The sequence below is a fragment of the Pelodiscus sinensis genome, chromosome 6 (genome assembly GCF_049634645.1).
Source record: "Pelodiscus sinensis isolate JC-2024 chromosome 6, ASM4963464v1, whole genome shotgun sequence".
NCBI classification, from domain to species: domain Eukaryota; kingdom Metazoa; phylum Chordata; order Testudines; family Trionychidae; genus Pelodiscus; species Pelodiscus sinensis.
The window spans coordinates 105,707,270-105,724,778 of NC_134716.1; the positions used below are offsets into that span (position 1 = coordinate 105,707,270).

Below are 17,509 nucleotides of genomic sequence, written 5' to 3' on the forward strand. Positions count from 1 at the left end.
AGGACAATGTAGCACTTTAAAGACTAACAAGATGGTTTATTAGATGATGAGCTTTCGTGGGCCAGACCCACTTCCTCAGATCAAATAGTGGAAGAAAATAGAAAGAAAATCCTTCCTAGACAGCCACTTTCCACTCAGTATGTGTGAAACTGATTGTTTCTTCCTAAATGGAGTACTTTGCATTTGTCCTTATTAAGCTTCATCCTAATTACCTCATACCATTTCTCCAGATTATTTTGAATTATGATCCTATCCTCCAAAGCACTGCAACCCCTCCCAGACTGGTATCATCTGCAAACTTAATAAGTAAACTTAATAAACTATGTGTTCAGTTTCTTCATATGCCTTGTTGTTAGTAAATATCTCAGAAAAACCAACAACATGAACCAGGAAAAATGGAGTACATCACCAAAATTAGCTTGCAAAATGGCTGAAGAGCTACAAATAAGGAGTAAACAAATAATACACATTCGAGCACAGACAACTGCAACCAAAAGCCTAAATACTAGATGAATGCCATACGAACTTTGGCAAGCCCTAAAAAAATCTACTTAGTTACCTACTGTCAACTGAACATCACTACTGTATCACTTAACATCAGGAAACGTGAACTCCTTTGTGATAAGATTAAAATCGGTCTATTAAATTTCCATTTTCGAATTATTAAAATAATTTTAAAAAATAAATCCTCCAGCCCTAATCTCTAAGCTGAATTCTTATTCTTATAACTAATACAGTTTGTAGATGTCAGCGTGTATGGAATTCCACTTTTGCGCTTTACTGTATCCACTAGAATCCAATATGTAGGACGTACAGTGTGATACCGGCACACCAGGTGTCAATTCATGCCAATGCCTCAGGCCTCACTCAACAGACACAAAAACATAGTGGGAAACCAGTCTATCTTACCTATATGTTAGTATTGTTAAGATAAATATTAGAGTTGTAAAAACATGTTTGCAGTCTAGACATTTTGATTAATGAAGAATGCTGCACATACAAATCTAACTTATAATATCTACTAGAAGATTTACCCAGTGCTGGTTAGTTCCATAACTCAAATAAGTTCTGGGTTTTTTTTTTCTTTTCTCCATTTAAATCATTGTTTTGGGGTGGGGATGAGGTGTTTCAGTATGCAGGCTGTCCCAGGGAGAGAGGACAAACCCATCTCACGCTCTCTGCAGCACCTTGTGAGCAGGTGAGAAGCACCAGTCCATGGCTGCAGTAGCTGCAATGGACACTGCCAAGGGAGGGGTGCATGGCCCTCAGTTGCAGGACAGACAGACACACACACAGACAAACTCTCTGAAATACATAATAGATAGTGCTGTCTTTTTCTCCACTCCTGCCCCCGATGGCCCACTGATGTTGTAGCTATCCCAGTCTCTATCCCTGACCCTTTGCTGCCCCTTTGTGGTCATTCTGCAGTGTAACTGTCACTCCTACCAGAATCTTAATACAAATACAAAATTGGTATCCGCATTTGCAAAAATGATATGCCTATGCAGATACCTGTGGCTATAAAGTGGATATCTCCAGATTTGCAGTGATCTGTGTATGCTTCCTATTTTAATCATGTGAATAATTCATGTCTTATGTTTGTAAATAAATTTTTAGTCAGTATATTACAGTAACTAGAGTAACTAGAATATTTTCATTACTGGTGTAAAGTGACCATCTACCACATAGTCCAGCTCATCTGTATGGCAGGATACACTGGAATGCCCAAGGGGATTGCCTGCAACTCCATAGTAAGACTCTAATAGTACTTTAGGAGTTCATATTTGTTATTGGATTAGTGAAATTTAATTATACAAACACGCAAGGTTGGTGTTTCTTCCTTGCTTTTTGATAGTCTTCCCTGAGATGGCACCCACAGATTCAAGCCATTACAAATAGTGCTATGTACAGTATCCTAATTCAGTGTTTCCCAATTAGTGCTCCGGGGAAGCAAAACTAGGGGTTCCGCGAGGAGCTTGTACTCCCCTGCCCCCTCTGAAAGAGAGAGAGACGGCTAGCCAGCAGAGGCATGGGCAGCGAGTTGTATGGGCTCGTGGCGCCCATGCTCCACCAATATTTGGAACTGGAGCGGGCCCCGGCCCCCCTCACGCAGCCTCCCACCCCGGACCCAGAGCGTCTATCCCTCGTCCCCATCCCGTCCATGCGCAACCTTCACTGAGCTCCCCCTTGCTGGCTGCTGCTGCCCTGTACGGCGTGCTCAAACCGGTAGGCGGGGAAATGCCCGGGCGTGATGTAATATCACGGCCCCGCGATTTTAAAACTGCTGGGTGCTGCGTTGCACCGTATGGCTGAGTTGCGGGTTCGGAGTCCGGGGACGGAGTGCAGACTCCAGCCCCACAAAGTGGAAGGCAGAAGGTAGGAGAAGGGGAAGGGCTGGGAGAGGAAGGAGCTTGTGCGGAGGGGGAGAGGAGAGGGGGAAGAGATTGGGAATGCACCAAAGGGACAGGGTAGAGGAGAGACAAATGCCAGGGGGCCAAGTGCAAACAATGAGGAAAAAGGCAGGAGGTGGTGTCAGTGGGAGGGGGACAGGGTGATGCTGGGAGGGGAGAGGGTAAGGGCATTGGGGGCTAGAGGGAGAACGGGGAGGTGCTGGGAAAAGGCTTGAAAGAAGGGGTGGGTATGAGGAAGGCCGGGATGGAGCAAGTCATGTGTGAGGGTACGGGGCATGAGGGGAACGGGGGCAGAGGGTGGTGAGGGGGTGGGCATCAGGGAAAAAGAGGGCAAAGGAGGTAGGGGCAGTGAGGGAAGGGGGAGGGAACAGGAGGGTGCAGGATTAAGAGCAGGTGCAAGTGCCAGGGGATTCTGATGGTGAAGCAGAAGGGCAGACACCTGCAGGGGAGGGACCACCACCAGAGGAGAGACGCAGGGCAGGTGTGTAGAAGGAGCTGTTAGAAGAGGGGATAAGGGGGAGTAGCTCACATGATCAGAGTGGGGCTACTGGAGAAGTGGGCATAGGGGGGAGAGAAGGGCTGGTGGTGGGGGCAGGTCTCAGGAGGGCTGAGGGCAGTAAGAAGGTCAGGAATCAGGACATTAGAGGAGGGTGAGGAGTTGGGAGGCAGCAGGCAGGGAAGCTGATGGAGCAAAGGGAGGAGAAATGGCAGCAGAGAGAAAAGATAAAGGTTTAAAAATATTTATTAATAACTTGGGTGCCACAGTAGCACATCCAAACAAGCCACATGAACTCAGTACTGGTGCACAACACAAAATTAATTTTGCTCATGCGAAGAAACTCTTAGGTTATGTCTACACTGGCGGTTTCTTGCGCAAGAGTTCTTGCACAAGAACACGTCCACACTGCCATGTGCGAGCTGTGCTTTTGCACAAGAGCATCTATGGCAGTGTGGACACTCTCTTGCCCGAGAAAGTGCAGATGGCCATTTTTGCCATAGGGCTTTCTTATGCAATAAATTCTTGTTGCCTGTCCACACTGGCCTCTTGCACAAGAACAGTTGCACAAAAGGGCTTATTCCTGAGCAGGAGCATCGTAGTTCTTGCACAAGCAGCCCTGATTTCATACATGAGAACGTCAGTGTACTTGCGCAAGAACACATGGCCAGTGTAGACAGGAAGCAAGTTTTTGCGCAAGAGCAGCCGCTTTGGCGCAAGATCGCGCCAATGTAGACACAGCCAAGGGGAGGGTGGAACGGAGGCAGGAGCTTGGAATCAGTGCTGGGTCAGCAGGTCTGCATGGTTTGGGGGAAAGTGCAGGGAAATTGAGCTCAGCTGGGTTGCAGAGTGGGGAAGTCCAGGGATCTGGGCTGGGCTTCGGGGTGTGTGTGTGTGTGGGGGGGGGCTCAGAGCTGTTTGGCTGCAGGAGGAGGGAGGTGCGGGGGGCTAGACTCAAGGGGAGGGAGGGGCAGGGAATCAGCGCTTGGTTCAGCAGTTTTGCGGGGTTTGGGGGAGGTGCAGGGAAATGGGCTCAGCAGTCCAGTGGGGGAGGGCATGCAGGGAACCAGTGCAGGGCTCAGCTGAGCTGAGGTGGATGGGGGAGGGCGTACGTAACAGATGGGCAGCTCAGCTGGGCTGTGAGGGGCTGCAGGGAACTGGTGCTGCACTCCCTTGGATTGTGAGGGATGGTTTTGGGGGAGGTGTAGGGAATCAGCAGGGGTGGGCAGATCAGTTGGGTTGCAGGGGATAGAGGTGCAAAGAAGCCGGGGAAGGGGGGAAGAGAACTAAGAGCCCTGAAATGACCTCCCCTGGTCCAAAAATCCCTCATCTGGGACCAGTCAGGTCCAGAGGGTGCCAGTTCAGAGAGGTCCAACTCCTACTCAAGTCACCTCCTTGCACCCTCCCTCATAACCAGACACCCTACCCCCCAATCTGCTCCTGCTTCCTCCCACTGACCAGAAACCCTACATCCAGCCTGCTTCTGCACCATACCTACCACCCAGACCTTGCCCCCTTCCGCCTTCCGCCTCCCACCTCCTTCCCAGATCCTGCACCCCATCCCTATCTCGCTCCTTGGCAGCCCTGCCATCCACCCTAGCACCTAGCACCACTCTGTCCCTGGCCCCAACACCCTGCCTCACACCCCAGGACTCAGCACCTCCCTGGCCCTGGCCCCAGCACCCTTCTATCCACGCTAGCACCCAGCAGCACCCTGTTCCTTGTCCCAGCAGCCTGCCAGTCACCCTAGTGCCCAGCAGGACCGTGTCCCTGACCCCAGCACCCTGTCACCTGCCTGCCCCAGCACCTTGCCCCAGCACCCCGCCACCTGAGCCAGCATCCTTTCACCCAGCAGCACCTCTCCCCTGCTCCCACCAGCACATTTGGGACCACACTAGTAAGGCTTGGGGGTCTTTGGAGGGTTGTTGGGGTTTTTTGCATCTCACTTGTGTGGCCCCCAACACACTTTTCTGTGGGTCAGTGACCTTTGACTCAAAACAGGTTCCTCACCCCTCTCATAAATAAAGACAATGCTAAAACTTTTTGAAGCAAAATGCAGGACAATGTAGCACTTTAAAGACTAACAAGATGGTTTATTAGGTGATGAGCTTTCGTGGGCCAGACCCACTTCCTCAGATCAAATAGTGGAAGAAAATAGTCGCCGCCATATATACCAAAGGATACAATTAGACCCCAGACCTCCTGTCTCAACCTAGTGAGAGTGTATAAGGGCTGGGGATAGCAAGTGATGGAGAGGAGGGGAACAGAGCGGATGAGGCCTCAAGGAAGGAGGGTGGAGGTCTTGGGGAAGGAATGTGATTTTCATGCATTTGGGGGGACTTTCATGAATTGGTGGGTCCCTCCCCCCCGCTCCCCATTTTTTTATTTTTTGCTTGACAAACCTAGGGATTCCTTGAAATTCTAAAAAGCTGAAAAGGGTTCCTTGGCCAAATAACATTGGGAAACACTGTCCTAATTTATTATTCAGTTTTCTGGGGATCCTGACATTGTACTAACAGTTTTTTGTCTCGGTTTCAATATAATTGACTGGCATTCCTCCACTGGCTTCCCTCACCAACCATATATGAACAACACAAGTTTCTATCACCGCCAGAGGAGATTTGAAAAGGCATAAAGAGCATAAAAGTATCTAACTCCACTTGTGCCCTGTCAATTTCTCTAATTGTCTGCGCAATAGAGTGAAATATTCTTGCTTACAAATCCTTCTTCCTCATAAAAGAAAAGCCCTAGCTGATCTTGTCCTAACTCTCAGTACAGGTTGCCCTCCCTGTTCCATCATGCTCGCGACTTGTCTGGTCCCAAAAGAGGGAGTTTTCTGGACCGGGGAAGGTTGGCCCCTCTGCTGACAAACTCCAGGCTTTCCCAGGGTCTGTCAGCAGATTGTCAGGCTCCAGGCCACTGGGCCCTTGGCTCTGCAGCCAACTCCACCTCCCTAGGGCCACCGTGGCTCTGCCACCCCAGGGCTACCACAGCTCAGCTGCTCCAGTGCTACTGAGACTCCACTGCCCCGAGCCAAGGCTCTTTGCTCCTGTCAGACCACAGATGTTGTGGGACCAGAGAGTCCTGGACCAAAGAGGTTCAACCCATAGTAAATCCATCAGAGAGTTGGATGCCACTTTCTAAAGTCCACCTCCCTAATTCTTGGAGCTTGAGGAGGAAAGTTGTGTTTTAATTAACAGCACACTTCCACAAAACTTATTTTTTTTCAATCAGGCACCAAGTAGTTCAAGATTACAACAGCAACCAAACTGTGTCAAATGTCAGATAATAAAATTGTCTTCATATTTAAAATGTGTTTCATTATGGAGGCAACAATTTCAACCAGCACGAGGGTTGTTAGATGGATCATTTCATGGTAAACTACCCCAAAAAGAAACACTTCAAGTGTTCCAGATTTGTTAGACATAACCAAATCTTGGATAGTTATTCCCAATTATCTATTCACTAGGACATTGTTCTCTATTTCATGTCAATTATGTATTCAGGATTGTTAAAATGAACATAGCTGAGTGGAAGTGGCTGAGTAGATGTGGTTTAGTTCTCTTTTAGGCTTGCTATCTGCTACTTGCATTCCAATCCATCTGTGTGGACCACTTCAATATAATGTCATACTTGTCTCATATGCCACACTCCTTTCTCCAGTACCTTGTGCCTCTCAAAATTTGACTCTTGAAGCAGCATTGTTACAAATCTTGAGGTTTACAAATCTTTGTTTACATAAATTTAAGATTAAAGTTTCATGAAAGTTTAGGCATGTTACATCTTCCCTTTAATCCCGTGAAATATTTTACATTTCTAAATTAATTGTAAATTCCTCTAAGTTTTATCTTTAATATAGAACTGTTACCAATATGTTCCTTCCCTAACAGTTTCTTTAAATGTTATCACTTTAAATGAGCTTCCTAAGAATGACTGTATTTGCTTCACAAAAGATGTCTCCCTTTTAGTTCAATTCAATAATTAAATATAACTTCTCTCTCAAAATCTACAAAAACTTCACCAACTCTTGTTTCTTCCTTGGCAAAATTCTAGGCCTGGGACAAATTAACTTAGATTCAAAACATCTACTCATTTCCTCACTTTCCAAATATTTTTATGTATTGGATATAAACCATTCCCACAATTCCCACAAACATCTTTCTCCTTAGGATTGTGCCCCATGAGCAACTGGAAGGTTACTGAGGAACTGTAGGCTCTCCCAGTCACTTTATAACTGCCTGGAACACAAGTGTCAGGTGCAAACTAGGGATGTTAGATATCAGGTAATTGGATAGTCATGTAACTGCATGAAATTTTAGCAGTTACATGACTATTCAATAGTCCCCAAGGGTTCTATGAGAGGCAGCAGTAGGGGGTGGCAGGCGGGAGCTGGTCTGCAAGGGGAGCCAGTTTAAAAACCAGCTTCCCGCGCAAGCCAGCTGCCTGTCACCCCATGCTGCTGCCTGTGATACAGACGCAGCACCGCAGGGTGGCAGCAGTCCCTGTCCATAGGAGGTCCATACCCAGGGTTATCAGTTAATCATTTACTTGACTGTACACTAACATCCCTGGTGCAAATGAGAAGAAAGACCATCAACCAATTGTGGAACAGGGTCTGTCTGTCAGCTAATTTCTTGTTTGGCTATTTCCCTTTTCCACAACTCCCCCAAGTGAGTTTCTAACACCTCAGAACGGCAAACAGTTGAGAACTGAGATGTGCAGGACCTAAAACTCCTAAATCTGTAATAATGATACTGAGAATTAAGTGTCTCTGATAACCCCATGTCCCTGCCATTGGAGCTGCTGCCATCTGTCACTTCAACAATACCATTTGGAATAGCTGCAGTTCATGTTAACAATCTCACTGGTGCATTAGCACCTAACACTGGTACGATAAGACAAAAGTAAGAAAAGAGCCTAAGATGCATGTTTTAAAAGCCATTAAAATAAGCAATGCCCTCCCCCCTCTCCCGTCTCCCAAACAAAATCCCACTAATTTGTAAACGTCTAATCTTATTTTTGCCAAATTCCCATTAGATTTCTAGTGTCCCTGCTTATCCCCAGGGCATAACCAAGATACACAGCATCCTGACATTACCCAAAGGTAAAACACAAAGATTGTAACGTGTCATATTTGTGATCCATGTACATTTGTGAGGACATTAACTATTTTTTTTCAATGTATAAAATGTAATTAATAGAAACATATCCTCACCACTTTGTACCCCGTATCTGTTTTGCATGCTTTTCTCCCTGAAAACATTAGGATTCCTTGCCAGGACAGCCTGCAGCAAGACTGGTATATCTCCCTCTGGATCATCGCTGCCAAGGTTATCTTTCAATTCTCTGGGATTGAAGAGATAAGCAAACAAAAAAAAAAAAGGTTTTTAAAGTATCGGAGGCTAAAGATTAAAGCTACAGAACTGCTCAACAATAAATGGAAAAAAAGTTTAAAATGTTGTTCTTTTGCTCCTCAATTTGAAATTCTTATTCCTTTCTTCAACAGAATGGAGTATTTTAATCTTCATATTAATAATTTCCCCACTTTTACCAGTTAGACTAATGATAAATCTTCCCATATTCACTCTGACAGCCTGATCTTCTCCATCGCAGAACAATGCATTAATGGTAAAGCCACCAGTAAGGTGTGAGGTTTGAGCTAACAATTTAAGCGTGTTCCTGTTTAATCGGTCAATTGCCCAATCCTTGATAGGAGACGACTGTCTCTCATCCATCCATGAGAGTTACAGGATTTTCTTTAAAATGCTTCTATGTTTACATCCTACCCACAAAGGGGCTTATTTTAAAATATGGGTTTATCTTGGGGGATTGGCTTCACATTCAACCATAGCAAATTACTAGAACATTTGGAGAGCAGTGTAGGAGGCAAAGCCCTAAAGACAAGCCAATTCACAAGACAAAAAAAAAAAAAAAAAAAAAAAAACTTGACAACATCCTAAAAATTCTGACTACAGGAGCCAATCAAAGCAGATGAGTTAAAAGAGCTGCCACAGAAATATAAGCATATTCATAGCAGTGTTAGAGAAATAACTGTGCAGCGATTATGCAAATTCCTGTACAATCATTGACTAATAATGGATGTAGGTCAGAATACAGGAATGTTACAGGGTTTCTGATCCCTATAAACAAAGCAGATCCAGCTACTTTGTGCCAGCAAAAGTGCTCCATTTGGCCAATTAAGTGGAGGGTATGGGCAACACCTGGGACCATAAAGTATCAGGGAGAATTTGAGAAGAAGCAGTTCCTTGAAAAAACTGGAAGAAGTCCCAAGGGAAAGACTGAAAGGAGGAGAACAGCAGAGGGGTTTGCTGGTTGGTCTTCCTGAGCTGGACAGCTATGGCTAGAGTTCTGAAAGAATAAGAGCAGAAGAGGGAGTTGTCTCCTTCCAAGCTGGAGCTAAGGACCAGAGAAGAGTGAAGGCAGGGAAGCAACAACAGGGTTTAGCCATTAGCCTTTCTGAGATGCAAATAGAATAAGGGGAATGATGGATGTTCTCTTGCAGAGGATGAACTCCCAGTACAGAGACTGTGGGAGTTCCAACAGGGAAGAGCAGGGTTGCATACCTGCTGGAAGGGATTAAGTGATGTCCTGACTGAAAGACATGCGAGGAGTGAGGGAAAGCAATGGTGGAAGATGCTGGAGTGTAGTATGTGTCATGTCAATCCAATTAGATATTGGGGGATTTTAAGGACTATATGCTGTAGGAATGATAAACCAATTATGTTTTGGGGCTTTTATTATGGATTATTTATGTAATGTTTTTTAAATAAAAAGGTCCCAAAGAAGATCATAACTCAAGCAAAAATGCCTGTTGTGGAAACTTAACGGATCTGAGAGGGGAACTGGGACCATAAACCTGGCATTAGGGAACCTAGGGACGAGGGGGACTTGATGACGAGAGATATGAAAAACAGTATACAAATAACACAGCCACAACCTATGAAATTGCAAGCGACAACATATCTGGAAGAAAATACACAGTTATTCATATGTAATTGTTCAGTAAACATACACTTTGACAGTTAAAACTATTTAACTTTGCTCTAATATAAATTGGTACTGTGACACACAAACTTGATACGTAGCTGCATATTTTTATTTTTAATACTGACAACCACTTCTTACATCTATCTTTACTCATTTTAATCTCACAAAGAATAAACAAACAATTCTGAAACTCTGGTGTGAAGAAACACAAAAGTACATACATGTGATCTGTTGACACTTGGTTGAGGCTGTGTACAAGTTGTGAAACCAGATTTTCATCCCTGCAGGCCAGAAGGCAGTTCACCTCTTCTGCTATTCGTCCGTTAAAGAGCAAGCTTTTTGTAGTTGTAGCGGGTAAAGGTGATGGAAGAGGCAGCTGGTTCAAAACTGTATTCGAAAAAAAAAGAAACTCAAATTAACCAGTAAGACCAGCATCACTTTCTTCTCTCAAATCCTTTAAACGAGCACACAAGCATGCACAAAGAGTTTGAAACACATTGAAGATCTCTGAGTTTTTCATTACATCAAGAAAATCTGGAATCATATTTTAAACCCGTGGTGTCCAACCAGTTCTGAAGCAGTAGCCATTATAGCAAACTTGCCACACATAACCAGCCAAATAGCCACATGTTTAGTTGCTAGTATTTGGACACCACGGTTTTATACTAAAAAACTGAATTAGATTAAAATCCACAGACTATATATTATGGGATTATTTTAAATTAAAAATGTCATTTGATAGTCCTTTCTTTTTCAAAAAACCTTCTTCAAATAAACCAAAAACAACAATAATTTAATATGCCAAAACAATGTACCCTTGGAACTGAATCAATTATTTAAAAGGGAGAAAAAATAAATAAATATAGGTACTAATGTTGTAAGCAACTAGTCAACTACCCAATAAACAAATGCCTCTTCCTCCCCCCTTCTCTTGCTGCCTCTTAAAAGCAGATTTCCCCCCAGCACTGTTTCCATGGGGGACAGGGGAGGCAGAGGGCAGCAGGGAAACAGAGCAATCGGGGATTGAAACAGTCCCACTTGCACTGGTCCCAACTGCTGCTCCTCTCCCTTTGAAATGTACAAGAGCCACCTGCGGCTCTTCTACTTTTCAAGGGAAGAGGCACAAAAGGGAACCTGCTGCATCTCTCTCTTTGAAATGTACAGAAGCCATGGGCGGCTCCCCTGCATTTCAAATGGGGAGAGGCAGCAGGAACCAGCTGGGTCTCTCCCTTGGAAATATACAAGAGCAGTGTGACCCTCTTGTACATTTTAAAGGGAGAGGTGCAGTGGGACAGTGAGCGCCCCCCTTCCTGACTAATTGAGTGGTTGATGGAAATTTCACTGACAATTCGATTAGCTGATTAATTGAAATTTAACATCCGTAATGGGTGCACACAATTCAGTGATTGTGTATAACATCTGCTTACAATTTTCTTGTTTCATCTGTAAGTTGCAGTGGCACAGATCAAATGTTCAATGTCACCTGTTTCCAAGATGAACTGATTTAAAATCAGTGTGATCTGAGGAAAACTTGATTTAAATAAATTATGTTAATCTTGTTTTGCATTTCTACTTGTTATTTTCCTAAAGAACAGCATCATCTCACTTATTGAGAGAAGCACTGAAACATGTTAATTAGCAACTAAATGTAGTCTTTGAACTAATTTTGGTACTCTGTTACCCAGAAGGACATGATATATCTATAGTGAGTTATTTCTACAATTATAAAGCTCAATATGCATTCATATAGTTAATTTTTACATATTTTATGTTAAGAAATGTATTCGCCTTTTTCTATCAACGTAATTTTTACTCATGACTTTGCATCAAGCATGATTTCAAATAGATACATGAAATCAATAAAAAATGCACAAAAACAGTATTTTAAAATGTGTTTTTAATTAGTTAAATACACTCGGCACTCTTTTTAATGTATCCAAACATGTTTACTATTTAAAATAAACTCATTTGTTAAACTGTTTCTAGTCATCAAGTTCCTCAAGTTAGTAGAATGGACCTCATTCTCTCTCTCCTCATTTTTATTCATATACTGAAAGAAAAACAAGCTTTCCTGTTTTTTTAAATTTCTAATTGGTGTCAACGCTGAACAAACTAAACCAATTAAGGAAAATATTCTGCACGTGGAGAAAAGGTGACTTAACACATCAAAAAATTCTAATTCCAGGTGGTCAGTCTCCTTAAAACTTCAACGTCAAACATGTACTGCTTAAGCATGCTTGAGTGTTTCAACTCCAGTCCTGAAATATATTATGGTTGGCATGACTGATTATTAGATGTGCATGTCACTGCAGCACCTTCCAGTTCAGTAGTAGAACATCTACACTCCGATAGTAGAAAATCTACACTCCAGCACTTTCTCTGTTAAGAATATGGCAAAAAAAATGAGGTAGGGTGAATTTTGATCCATCTGTTTCTTCACAGCATGCAATTTAACTCTGCTGTGGGATATTTTCTTCTGTGGTGTTTCTTGGAATTTCTTTCCAATTTCAACAGCATCAGTAATTAGGCCACTATCTTTTTACCATTTGTCCTAATGTATGGAAATAGGTTTCAGAATATTCAGCACAGCTTCCATATTTCTATTTAATCCAACATGGACTACTTGAGTTGTGGTAGTCTATCTATTTTGTCTCAATATTCTTTTCAAATAGTTTTTAATTTAAAACAGTGCAAAATAATCTACCACTGCATTCCATCATGCATCTTTGGGGAAGCTGAAGCAAAACAATTGGTTAGAGAAGCTTTTAATAATTTCAACAACATTTTCCATTAAGGTTGGAGTACTTAAATCTTTGGCTAAAAGATATAACACATGAGCATACCACTCATTTGATGTAAGTTTCAGCATCTCCTCACTATCCTCTTCCAGGATTTTTTCTCATCTCAGTTTCAGAATGTTACTTCTAATTTATTTATGTTTTACTGTATTAAGGTAAGTTTATCATAAATTATGTTAAGGCCTAAGATATATTTATCTTTTAAAAGAAACTAAAAATACTGAAAAAATGTAGAACAAGTATTAAATAAAGTACTTACGGTCTGTGAGACTAGCAATCCCTGCAAGAGTAGTGATGGGAACATGAGGCATATCCCCATTCATCCTGAAGCTCTGGGATGGGTGCCTTCACAGATATTTTAGTTCAGGTGCCAGCTATCATTACTTCCCATCTCCCAAGCACTACAAAAAGCAAACAAAAAGCAAACAAAAATTCAATTTGCTTAAGGATACTAGGAGGAATTCAAAAGCATTATAAAGTTACAATGAAGGCTGAACAGTTTATATAATTCTTAATGCACTTTTCTCATCATGGAGAAAATGTATTAATAAACAATAAAGAAGCAGTGGTAAAAAGGGTAAGAAACCACAAATGAATCTTAATACCATGTTGAACAATTTACATGAGCTTATTCAAGTGACTGAACAATGATCAAAAAGGCAAGCTTCTTCTGAGGATTTTATTACAAAGAAAATGTTGCTCAATTTATACAATGTCAAACAAATTGTCAACATTTCATTTGCTGGTATTCTTTTAGCGATCAAACATTTGACAAAGTTATATCTGATCTTGTAACAAATGACCTAAGATAACTGTAATTGAAAGATTCATGAAAAAAATCTATTCACTTTACACTAGACTGAACTTCATGCCTATTTTGTTTCAGAATTTATATTCGGATTCAATTTATAGGGATGTTCTAGGTAATAACAGGGTAAAGCAACATTACAAAACAGGAAAGTGTGGTGTAAAATCACAGGGAGCAGGGAAATCCAGGGCAGATATACCACCTTATACTAATTACAAAGTTCTGGCCTAAATTTTAGGAAGTGACCAGTGATCTGTGATGCCTCAATTTATGGATGCCTCATTTGAGACACCTGAAGGGGCCTGACTTTCACTGAAAAAAGTAGAAGCATCATAAGTCACTGAATTTTTCACTAGATTTCAAGTTTTAATTGACAGTAGCCCTTTAATACTAGCTCTTTGCAAAAAGTAATACTTATCAGGAGACTTGTGAAACACTGCACTAGCTTGTAGCATTCCTGTTGTATTGCCTTAACAGGCTTTTAACAATGTATACGGGGAGGGAGAGTTAACATTTTCAGATGAATTTGTTATATATTATAACAAAACACAAAGAACCTCATGCTAAATAAAATGCATGCTTCCCTCAACCTTACATTGTTCTGCTAATGCAAATATTCTCTTTTAGTCGAAAACTTCCCCTTTGCAGATCTGTGGTAATGAATAAGTAGCTTTTATACAAATATATATGGTAACTTAGGAGGCTAGATCAATGTATTAGTAAAATCTTTCACTTCTAAATCACTACCTCAATTCTAATTTAGATCAGTAAATACTGAAAATTATCATCTGAACGCTAATTGGGTCCCCATATAAAATGAGTTAATTATCACAGATGAGGTATAGAAAGATGTTTACCAATTAGAAAGAAAACAAAAAACCCAAAACCATCACTCCAGATATCTCTTGACAATCAAAGCATAGATCCCAAAGATTCACTGGGAATGAAAAGAGAGTTATTCTCATAACTCCAGAGATGGCTCCTTCAGGTCTAGATTGAGGCATTTTTCAGAATTGGGGGGGCAGGGGAGGGAGAGGGGAGGTAGCCTCCTTCCCTTTCATATTGTGTAGTGCAGATGTGAAAGTGATGAGAAATAGTGATGTAAAATCCCATTTAATTGATTAAACACATTGTTTAACTGGTTAACCAATTAAAAGGAAAAAGCAGCGTGCAAAAATTCAAGGGTAAAATTGTTAACCCAAGTCTTGAGGGTTGGAGCAATGTCCACAATGATCCTGCTATATGTGCTTGTGTGACAACAAAAGAAGGGAATGTCTTCCTTATAGAAACAATTGATACATCATGACATGCACATACAGCAGAATACTTACAAGCAGCAGTAAAAACTACAGTATAACAAATAGTGAAAAAAAATCACATCTAGTACTCAAATGTATCCAAGATTAGAAGAAATTTAGAAGAGCGTCCCAAGCTAACAACATACAATTGCAGTGCTTTTGATGCACCTCCTAGCTAAAGACTTCAGTGTTCCAGAAATAAAGGCTACTGTTGTTGAAATTGCAAAATATTTCTGTAACAACCACTTTGCAGCAGCTGCTCTGAAAAAAGTGGGAAGAACCATGCTAACTCTCCCACAAGATGTGTGATGGAACTAAGTAGTGGACTCTTTTGAGCACTGTATCAAGAACTAGACTAATATGATGACAGTTTGTGAACAAAATCATGAAAAAATACATGGCACTGTCACAGCCAAAGTTCTCAAGTAGAGATGTTAGCGAGTACCCAGTTACATGATCAACCGATAAACCTGGGCTCGTCACTTAATCTTAATGGTTAGACATAGTCCCCTCCCTGCTTCCTTCTTCTGTATCAGAGGCGGAGGGGGAGCAGGAGCTGGTGCCCATGGGGAGCTTGCTGGCTTTTAAGACTAAGACTTCAAGATTAACGAGTAAATTCCCAATCTGACTGCTATGTTGGACGTTGCTAGGAAAAAAAAACCAGCTTAGCTCATCCTTATGGCTTGTTTCATTATTTAACTTGGTTTAGAATGTATCTCACATTCATACATTACAGAAAGCTGCAATAAGAGAAATCCAGAGTTGCCAATTGCTACTGAGTATCATTTTCTTATTTTCCATTACATAATACATGCCTCTTATTTTGGAACAGCATGGTCATAGACCATAAGGCTGTGTCTAGACTGGCATGATTTTGCGCAAATACTTTTAACGGAAAAGTTTTTCCGTTAAAAGTATTTGCGCAAGAGAGTGTCTATACTGGCATGTGCCTTTGCACAAAAGATTTGCACAAACTTTTGCGCAAAAGCATCCGTGCCAGTGTAGAAGCTCTTTTGCACAAGAAAGCTCCGATGGCCATTTTAGCCATTGGGCTTTCTTGCGCAAGAAATTAACATGGCTGTCTACACTGGCCCTCTTGCACAAGAATACTTGCGCAAGAGGGCTTATGCCTGAGTGGGAGCGTCGGAGTATTTGCGCAAGAACCACTGGTTTTGTACATTATAAAGTCAGTGTTCTTGCGCAAATACTTGCGGCCAGTGTAGGCAGGCAGCAAGTTTTAAATCATGCCAGTCTAGACACAGCCTAATAGCGGTGCCATAAGTCTATTCCCTATTTTACTTCAGCATATTCAGCTCGCCCAAAGGAACACCCTTCTATACTTGTTTTCAATAGGGTTTACTCTAAAATTAAGTGCACTCTCAGCACAGACAGCTTTTTTGAAACTTGGAATCAGATCTGCATCAAAATGACAGCCAAAATGGGGAAGATGAGAGCAAGTTATAGAAGTTTTAAGGACACCATACATTTAATGTTCTGAGGACTTAACCTGCTGAAAATTAATAAAAAAGTGTTTAAGGACAGATGTCAGCTGGTAATTCCGAGGACTGCCATAATTGCAAATGTGAAACATATATGTTCAGGATGTAAAAGATTGATCTGTTACCGGTAAGCATTATACTTAGTAGGTAACCAGCATGCTTACTAGGTAACCAGTTAACCAGAGGGTCAGGTAGGGGAAGCAGTCCCTCACCCACCGCACATCAGCTGGAAGGACTCTGGCCTGACAGAGCAGTCAATCACCCACAGCATGGCCTTGACGGAGTGTCAGATAAGAGAAAACACCCCTTGACCTTCTCCACCTCCTCTCCCCCGCCCCCGATGAGGACTCCAGGAACATGGTTAACTGGTTTATTAACTGATTATAATTAAATCATTTAACTGATTAACTTTTTCACTGGACAGCTATCAACTGGCAATTCAGGAGACTGCTGCAATTGCAAATGTGAAGCATTTATGTAACATTTAAGATTTAGTTTAGTAAAATATAAGCGCTATTGTGTTTGCATGTATGATTTACTTCTTAGCATTCCTAATGTACTGCTGCTGCATCTGCAGCTTGACACAGGTAATGAATATTACATACTATTCCCTAAATTAATACAAATACAAATTATCTAAAAAAATTATGCAAAGTATACCATCTTAGATTATATAAAATGCAGTACTGAGCTGTAAGTTAACATGTTTTAGTGATCAGATTTGCACCATTATTTGAAAAAAATGTGTGAAGAAATATCAGAGAGAAACTTGATTTAAATCAATTTTTGGTGATTTAAATCACTATTTCAATCAATTATTTGAATTGCCTTGATTTAAATCATTCCACGCTGATACAAAGTGATTTTGGAGTGATGTTGACTGCCCCTTACATCACAGCCTTTAACACCAGAAACTTTGGTGTGGTATGTGAGAACAAAAATTATGCTGTCTTGGAAGGGACATTTTTATCTGTCCTTTTACAAATGGGTGGGACTGCTACCAGGACTTGCCAAGTTGTCTTTGGCTAGATCCATAGGAGCCTCATTTATTGATAGGGCAATCTTGGAAGAGATTGAAGTCTGGAAGACGTCCTGAAACTTATGTTGGACGTCTGCCATTTCCTCTAGCACAATCTGCAATCCTCAAACTGTTCCTGAAACTGCTGAAAATCATCCCACATAGTTGATGGC

The 17,509-nt window shown here is 41.8% G+C and overlaps 1 protein-coding gene across 8 annotated transcripts in view; it reads right to left on the reverse strand.

Moving 5' to 3' along the window:
* NIPBL (NIPBL cohesin loading factor) overlaps window positions 1-17,509 on the reverse strand; it is a 312,487-nt gene that overhangs the window by 184,071 nt on the left and 110,907 nt on the right. For all 8 annotated transcript variants that reach the window (XM_075932528.1, XM_006139460.4, XM_006139462.4 and 5 more), the window contains 3 exons: window positions 12,973-13,114; window positions 10,137-10,302; window positions 8,123-8,253 (listed from right to left, as the gene is read on the reverse strand). In XM_075932528.1, the coding sequence (XP_075788643.1) occupies window positions 8,123-8,253; window positions 10,137-10,302; window positions 12,973-13,036 (361 nt within the window). In that variant the 5' untranslated portion in view covers window positions 13,037-13,114. The remainder of the gene's footprint in view (window positions 1-8,122; window positions 8,254-10,136; window positions 10,303-12,972; window positions 13,115-17,509) is intronic.